Below are 9167 nucleotides of genomic sequence, written 5' to 3' on the forward strand. Positions count from 1 at the left end.
GTAAGCTGGATCTAGCAATCTGAAACCTGTTTTAAACACTAAAACCAGCGACCATTGTGACGTCACTTGTATATGCAGACGACTCACACGGTGTACCCCAGACCTGAATTTGTGTATATTAAAAGGACAGAAAATGAAAATTTTCTTATAGGACTAGCACCTTTATAGAAACCATCATTTGTAGAACTCAGTCAGTAGAGGTGCCGTTGTTTGACTGCCCTTCATCTTTTACCACTGTGTCTGTCAGTTCCTATCTTATTACTGTGTTTGTCACCAATTCTAAAGCACTGCAAGGTATGCTGGCGTTATATAAATGATCCTGTCAACTCCTATATAAATCTTATTGCAGCTAATAAGCCTACCGGCAAACTGGCATCATACCTCCGTGGACCGGTCCAGAAAGGACAATGCCAGGGCAGCTATTGAGGTGGAAGAAATACCCTGCACAGAGGGCTGGGCCACACTTGTCATACCTAAACATCCCCCTGTGCTAGGCACAATTAAGCAAAGAAAAGGGGAGAAGGGGGCATTGTACACTTTAAGTATAAGACGGGTATCCTAAATAAGAGACAGTCACATCCGCACTGGTGCCTTCAAATATCATCCCCATCCCGTGGCCTCATCTACACTATGAATCGCAAATATTTAATATGAAATGTAAATAGAAGGGGACCAGTTCTGCTGTCCAGAAAGGACCAGCGGTAACATGTATGTTGCAACTGCACTGTGTTCACACATGTATGCAAGTATAGAACCAGGAAACGGGGACCTGCTTTAATGACGACAAAGTTTCTCCTTACGTAGACCCTGCACAGACTGTCTATAGTGAACATCCCCTACAGTCATCCAAATACCCCAGGAAGAGATACAACTGGCCACATACCCTGTACCGATGCACCCGATGTAAGACAACGGCCCCAATACCACCATGATTCCCGATAATAAAAAAAAAACTACCATATGAATCTCTCTGGCATAGCAGAAATAGCCGACCTCAATCAGCCACCTCCCCAAAGATGTCAGAAGTTATCTGTACTTTCAGTCATATGTGACCTAACTAAGCCATCAGGCTGTTGTTGGCTGCCGTGAATCCACATGATCATTACTTATAACGTTTGAGCAGAGACTATGCTAACCAAACAGTCACACATCCAAATATCCACATTTACAAATATCAGCACAATGCAGGAACTTTCTACATCCCTAGGAAGCGGGAGGACAGCACTGAGCATACACGGGAGCAAATCCACTGTAATCTCATTACAAACAGACTCCGTTTTTTTTTAGACTGGTTTAATTGCGTTAGACCCAACTAAACACATTACCAAAGACAGACAGAGCTGCAGAAACTCAATTAACAGGTCTGATCTGATTAAATAGAAGGAATGGAATCAACGTTCCTGGACAGAATGAAAACAGTTTCGGCGACTGGCGACTCCTGGAAGTAAACGGATAGACGGGGACTTCTTAGAAGTCAGGTCGGTCCTTCTTCAGATTCTTGTAGTCAATCGTCTCATTGTAGAACTACAGAAAGAAGAGACAGTTTCAGCATCACAGAAGCAGAAAGAATACACAATGCAGTAGATTTATGGATACACAGAGAGGAACGCTAGTCTAATGTCCCCAGCTGTAACTATAGAACCCTTTCTATACACCAAGGGCTAGATTTACCAAGCTGCTGGTTTAAAAAAGTGGGGATGTTGCCTATAGCAACCAATCAGATTCTAGCTATCATTTATTTAGTACCTTCTACAAAATGACAGCTAGAATCTGATTGGTTGCTATAGGCAACACCTCCACTTTTTCAAACCCGCAGCTTAGTAAATCTAGCCCTAAGTGTATATTGGTGGTGTATAGACAAATGGAAAACACAAATACATTCTAAGTCACCCTCTTTATAACACCTAGACAACTAAAACTTCCAATTCTTATAAAAGATTCAAGAGACAGCGAAGCAAACTCCAACACATTAAATGTAAATCTTCTTCCCTGACCCGGGGACATATTTGGCTAATTGTTGTAATAGATTTTAGACCTGATGTTTCATTAGGGGGAACGTCACACGAGCTATTCAAATTCTAGCTATTTAGGATCGAGCTTAACACAGTAATGAATGGAGACTCAAACTAGTCTTTACACACTACAATCGCTAGTTCAGAGCTACCACCCATTACTATAAATAACTACTTTAGCGATTAAGTGCAGCCTTTAGAAGCCAGCATTTTAATCAGGTCACATGACCCTTAGTCAAATTTAAATGATGCAAACAGCAATGTTAACAAACATATATAAAGTAGTATATGTATTTAGCAGCACAAGCGAGCCCATATCTTACATACATTTTGAGAATCTATAGATATTTTGATGGGACAGCTTGTTTTGTTCTTTATAAATTTATTACAACTTCCATATTTAATCTATAGAATTATATATAAATAAGATAGTTCAAACTACTGCAAAGAAAACAAAAATAAATAAAAAAACAACACACAAACAGTAAACAACTGCCAGCATTATACACCCACACGGTGCAGTATACACACACCTTGTACTGGTAGTTAGCGCTCTTCTTGTTCCAGGGGTCTGGGTTGTTTTTCTTGTCCCAGCTTAAAGACAAAAACACAAGTCTTAAGTGCCATAAAAACAGAAATGGATCATATTACGAAAGAATTTATGATCAACTTACGCAATTTCAGGGCTTGTCAATGCCACTCGAATAGCGTAGGCGGCCGAACCGACGGCCCCCAATCCCACGAACACGAACAGAGGGATTAACTACAAAACACGAGACCCCCGTCACAACTCCTCAATGTGGAAGGCGGAGGAGAAAACAGATTGCAGTAGATGTAGAAGCGGTAAATATACACAAGTGTTCAGTGCTTTAAATGAGCCACATAATGTAGATTCCCAGCTAAATGAGATTTAGATTTAGCTGTATGCTGGAAGGGAAGCTGAGTGTGCAAAGATTGTGCCATATAAATGAAAATATAACCTGGCTATATGAAGGGAGAGCCGTCAATGTCACCTCAAGCAAAGCAGGACTTAGTGACCTTGACATAAAGTCCAGCTGAGGAACATTCATAATTTGGAATACAGGGTCAAGAAGTTCTTTTAGCAAGTTTTACATGACACCGTCTTCTATCAGGTTGTCTGTGCAACAGAAATACTACAGGACTGAGCCCGGCATATGACCTGTCTACGATAAGATCCACAATCATCAGGATAAATCTTGTTTTATTTACAAGCTCAATGCAACTTGGCTCTAATGTAAGACGATCAACACCCTGAGCTACGTGCAGAGAGAAGCACAGGCCCCACGTGACACAGAACATGCAGGAAGTATGTAGTACACACACTAAATACACAGACATGGTTACTATTTAATTAAAGCTTCAGTGTCAGTTAACTTACAATAATTTAAAAGTGCGTGATGATACTTTCTAGATCAGTGGATTCCAAACTTTTTTCAGTTCAAGGCACCCTTAGGGTCTCCAAAAAATTTTGCAAGGCGCCCTTAAGCCAAAATAATGACCAAGTAGTCTCCCTGCCTTGCTGATCACTCACTGGCCCTGACTGAGGCACCACTGTGAGATCTCCAAGGCACCCCAGGGAGCCCTGGGGGCACAGTTTGGGAACCACTGTTCTAGATGGTCATCTGCCCTCTATAACTATGACCTCCAACATGACACTGTCTAAATATAGCAACACTAATCAACAAAAATATTAAATATCCCATATCTCTGGTCATCCCATACATGACCACAGGAGATAATACTAATATAAAGACATAAAGCTGATGGGACCATGGAAGTTAGGAGGTTACCAGACAAATTGGGACATTAAGAGGACAGTCTGTAGGACATGGAGGGCGTCTAATGGGAAGTGGGGACATATGATGTAAGGGTCACAGAGGGCGCAGAACTCCATGCAGTGATCACCCCCCTATAACTGGCCACATGCACAGTACAACCCCTCAGGGCCAGTAGTCCTGGATGGTGGACACTGAGGGTTATAATACAGCTGAGGAGGCTGCTATGTGCTCAGAGGCTCCTGATTGCTAGCTCTGTGGCCAAGCCTCGCTTACTGCACCAGGACTCATGTCTGTATCATTAGACTGTAAGCTCTTCGGGTCAGGGACATCTACCACACTGCGTCATTAGGGCATGGAGCAGGTATTACATGGGGAGGGGGCTCCCCCGGCCCGGGGCAGGGGGTACAGGGGGGTAGAGGGGTACGGGGTACTCACGCTGGGGTGCTTCCTCCCATGGGCGAGCATCGTACGGAACATGATGGCGGCTTCTGAGATTCCTGCACTGAGCACAATGTCACCAGTACACAGCGAGGACCCCTGTGACGTCACCGGGGCTGTCCTAGGTACTGCCTGCACAGATCCTGGTTACCTACAGCCCCATTATATATACATCCCAATATATACACATTATATACACATATCCCTATTATATACAGTTTCTATGTCCCTCTAGCATATACATTATATATATATATATATATATATATATATATATATATATATAATACACATCTATCTATCTATCTATATATAACCTTCCATCAGGCTCTTCCCATGTCATACAGATTTTATATCCACTTGCACATATATAATATTTATTTATACATATTACACAGGACTCTACATGGAGGTAACATACAATGGGTTTCCTCCGGGTGCTCCGGTTTCCTCCCCACACTCCAAAAACATACTGGTAGGTTAATTGGCTGCTATCAAATTGACCCCTAGTCTGTGCTTCTGTCTGTCTGTGTGTTAAGGGATTTAGACTGTAAACTCCAACGGGGCAGGAACCGATGTGAGTGAGTTCTCTGTACAGCGCTGCGGAATTAGTGGCGCTATATAAATAAATGATGATGATGATGATGATATATGCCTGTATAGATTAAATATCCACCTACACGGATCAGCCACAACATTAAACCACTGACAAATGAAGTGAATAACATTGATTATCTCCTTACAATGACACCTGTCAGGGGATGGGATATATTAGGCAGCAAGTGAACAGTCAGTTCTTGAAGTTGATGTGTTGGAAGCAGGAAAAAGGGGCAAGTGTAAGGATCTGAGCGACTTTGACAAGGGTCAAATTGTGATGGCTTAGACGGCTGGATCAGAGCGTCTCCAAAACAGCAGGTCTTGTGGGGTGGTCCTGGTATGCAGTGGTTAGTACCTACCAAAAGTGGTCCAAGGAAGGACAACCGGTGAACCAGTGACAGGGTCATGGGCACTCAAGGCCCACTGATGAGCGTGTAAACAGAAGGTTAGCCCCTCTGGTCCAAACCCACAGAACAGCTACTGTAGCACAAAATGCTGGAAAACTTAATGCTGGCTATGATAGAAAGGTATCAGAACACAGGGTGCATTGCTGCGTATGAGGCTGCATAGCTGCTGACCAGTCAGAGTGCATAGGCTCACCCCTGTCCATCACCCAAAGCACCTCAAATGGGCACCGGAGTGCCAGAACTGGACCATGGAGCAACGGAAGGTGGTCTGGTCTGATGAATCACGTTTTGTGTGTGCATCGTTTACCTGGGGAAGAGATGGCACCAGGATACACTATGGGAAGAAGGAAAGCCTTGCAGAGGCAGTGTGATGCTGGGAAACCTTGGGTCCTGGCATTCATGTGGATGTTACTTTGACACGTACCACCTACCTAAACATTGTTGCAGACCAAGTACACCCCTTCATGGCAACAGTATTCCTTGATGGCAATGCCATCTTTCAGCAGGATAATGTACCCTGGCAAACATTGTTCAAAAATGGTTTGAGGAACATGACAAAGAGTTTAAAGTGTTGACTTAGCCTTCAAATTCCCCAGATCTCAATCTGATCGAGCATCTGTGGGATGTGCTGGAAATACAAGTCTGAGCCATGGAGGTCCCATCTCGCAACAGGACTTAAAGGATCTGTTGCTAACGTCTTGGTGCCAGATACCACAGGACACCTCCAGAGGACTTGAGGAGTCCATGCCTTGACGAGTCACAGCTGTTTTGGCAGCACGAGGGGGATCTACACAATATTAAGCGGGTGGTTTTGATGTTGTGTCTGATTGGTGTATCTGTCTGTATATATCAGAGATTAACTGTACAGATTATATATCCAAATACACATATGATAGAGATTATAGTTATAGCCAAAAATATTGGCACCCTTGCACAATTTTTTTTATTTTAATTACTCAGTTTTCTTTAAACAGAAGGTGAATTAAACAACAGTATTTGGTCTCCACAATTCTTTCTTTGTTAATAAACAGAACCTTTTCATTCTAAATTTAAATGAAAAAAAATGGCAGACAAAATAATTGGGAACAGGAACATCAAGCTCTCTGGAGACTGAGTTGTAGCCTTGAGATTGCCTATGTTTGTCTCCCCCTCCTCCGGCTTTCATTCTTTCCTCCATGCTCATTGCAGTACAGTGACGTAAAGCAGAAGAATACGTCATTATCTATTCGAGCTTGTTTAAGGAGTGATTTTTAGAATTCAGACACCAACTAATCACCATAGGAAAGTTCAGTTTCAAAGTAAAGAATAACCTGCTTGAAATCGAATTATTTCTAACTACTTCTAAATTGTGACAATACATTTGTCCGGCTATTTAAGGATTTCTGTGTGGAGTAAGCTACGTCATAGTAAATGTTTCTGCTCTTTGTGTTTTAATCCACTGCAAAACAAAGAAATACACATGTGGATATCAAATATATTTTTTAAAAATTGTAACAATTTTCTGGGAGAAACAATGCATTATTAGAATAATCTGTTATAGTTTTGTTTTTACCAATCAGTTTAAAGTCAGTGTCATTAGCCAAATGATCCAAATGTTAGCTTCTTTATTCATGCATGCATGGGTGCAGCACTCTTAACAAGAATCTGAACATCGAATAATGCCTATGAAAGTCTTATATACATCTCTTGTTACTGGGCAGATTTTAGTAGCACACCCTCTTTTTAGTTCTTACTGCCATAACATTTTGACCTTGCAGGGGTCCTCGATAGATCTGGTTTCTGTCTGGATTTCTCGTCCGCTGGCACAGACAAACACAAAGAACATGTCTTATCTCTTTCTTTGTAAGGCCTCAGTTGGACAGATTATTCTTCCCTGCAGGATATTAACTGTTACTATATAAAAGTGTATATAAGTTATTGTGTAAATACATATATATGTATATTACTTGAATTCATCCAATTGCCATTAAATTTATAACTGAAAGGGTGCCAATACTTTAGCTTTATATAGTACAGCAAGGTCTGCCTACACCCCACTTAATGAAATGAGTTTAGGTGCACGATTGCTAGCACTGTTGTCAAGCTTATATGTCAGTATCCTCACCAGTAATTGGCATTGTTACCTTCCTAATTGGACAGCACTCTTTTCAGAACTCACCATATCCTCCCATCAGTGATAGAGAAAGAACCAGGATTAATCAGACTCTGGGATGCTTTCCCAGACAGCTACTGCTGGTGATCCGCATGTCTAGCCCACTTCACCTGCTCTTAGTTCAGATTTTAGTGAACAGGAGAAAAACTCTGCAAGACTTCAGCTTGGTGCCCCATCTGTGACTAGGACGAGTTATGTTGGACTGATGCAGACAACTTGTCATTGTACTCAGCTTTGTTCTCCTTCCCGGGCCGTATGATTCACGTAAGGTGCCTTCAAAAGACTGAGATGCAATCCTGCCTTCACACTCCAGATAACATCCTACTTCACCATATTCCTTCCTTCTTACCCCCCCAACCCAGTTCCCTGGCCTAAACCCTATAATGCATCCTACTACCTACAGGATTCTATTCTCCTGACCCTGCTCTACCTCCCTCTAATTGTAATACCACTTTCATACTGACAGCGCGGCAATATCCCGGGTTGTTAACCCGGGATATTGCCGGGGCACAGGGCAGTATAGATAAGAAGATTCCCGGGTCGGGCGGGTTCATACTGCACCTGCCCGACCCGGGTTTTAGAAAAAAAAAAAAGTGTAAAAAAATGATTTTAATTAATAAAAAATACATAACAAAATGTTTAACTTATTTTCAGCCAGCGGTGTCTCCGGTGCGTTGCCGGCTGTCAGGGGGACCTCTGGGTACTAAAATGACGTCATTTCTAGTCCATTAGAAATGACGTCATTTTAGTACCCAGAGGTCCCCCTGACAGCCGGCAACGCACCGGAGACACCGCTGGCTGAAAATAAGTTAAACATTTTGTTATGTATTTTTTATTAATTAAAATCATTTTTTTACACTTTGCCATTTTTTTTTTTACAGTATGAATGGTGAGACCCGGGAATTACCCGGGTTGCACCATTCATACTGCAGGCGAGCGGGGTCCAACCCGGGAATTACCCCTCGCAAAATTCCGGGTCCAAGTCCCGGGATTTTGTGGTTGGACTATTCATACTGCACCAAGACCCGGGTTTTTCAGCGTGCCTCTGCAAAAACCCAGGTTTTTGGTGCAGTATGAATGGGGTATAACTGGCACAGGGATCTTATCTCGTGGTTGTTGTTCTTAATACTCGTTTACCCTGACCGTGTTAATATGAATCTGGAGGAGTAACATCTGTTACATAAGTACTGTTTACAGGGTTGTGGGGTAGTAAGAAAAATTAAGCTCCTGTATTCCTAGGTGGTGGTTACAGCTGTACACAAGTTATCTACCTTCCGATGACTAACGTTTGTTTGGACACTATTTTTTTTTTGCTATTTATATCATTGGGCAGAGTGACTTCTTACCTTTGCCCAGAAATAGGATAAAGGCAGCTGCCTGGATGCAGTATCTAATGCAGAGAGCACAACGGAGCTCATCAGGAAAACAGAAATAAAACAATATCAGATAATAGGAAAAAAAACAAAAAAGGAGAAAGCATAATATTCAGGAAAAGTTGCAGGAGGTGATGAACAGGCCGATAACATCTGGTAATGGGAAACATCCGTCCTGTCTGGGATTCACCCTCTTTCACTAAATGAGATGTCAATCCACCTGGAGGCGGGGCTACCGTCGCCAGTCTATGGCTTAATGCAAGTCATGTGACACGAGAGGGCGGGGCTTGTAACATTCATCGCTGAGCTCCAGGATTAAACAACAGTGTCATAATGTTGCGGTTTAATAAAGTGAAATGTAGACACAATAAATAGAACACAATGGTGTC

The 9167-nt window shown here is 42.2% G+C and overlaps 1 protein-coding gene across 1 annotated transcript; it reads right to left on the reverse strand.

Annotated features, from left to right (window-relative positions):
* Nucleotides 1–1274: 1274 nt before the first annotated feature.
* Nucleotides 1275–4359, reverse strand: COXFA4 (cytochrome c oxidase associated subunit FA4). Its single transcript, XM_075191041.1, has 4 exons — nucleotides 4247–4359; nucleotides 2687–2775; nucleotides 2546–2606; nucleotides 1275–1524 (listed from the first exon to the last, which is right to left on the reverse strand). Exons 1-4 carry the CDS (start codon nucleotides 4286–4288, stop codon nucleotides 1468–1470), a joined length of 249 nt encoding a protein of 82 aa, XP_075047142.1. The 5' UTR covers nucleotides 4289–4359; the 3' UTR covers nucleotides 1275–1467.
* Between the last annotated feature and the right edge of the window lie 4808 nt (nucleotides 4360–9167).

Source organism: Mixophyes fleayi, chromosome 11 (assembly GCF_038048845.1).
Source record: "Mixophyes fleayi isolate aMixFle1 chromosome 11, aMixFle1.hap1, whole genome shotgun sequence".
Classification (NCBI taxonomy): Eukaryota; Metazoa; Chordata; class Amphibia; order Anura; family Limnodynastidae; genus Mixophyes; species Mixophyes fleayi.

Coding starts and splice junctions, on each gene's coding strand:
- COXFA4 (XM_075191041.1), bottom strand. CDS start 4,288: ATGTTCCGTACGATGCTCGCCCATGGGAGGAAGCACCCCAGC. Junction 2,776..4,246: donor ATGGGAGGAAGCACCCCAGC/GTGAGTACCCCG, acceptor CGTGTTTTGTAG/TTAATCCCTCTGTTCGTGTT. Junction 1,525..2,545: donor GCGCTAACTACCAGTACAAG/GTGTGTGTATAC, acceptor TTCTTTCTGTAG/TTCTACAATGAGACGATTGA.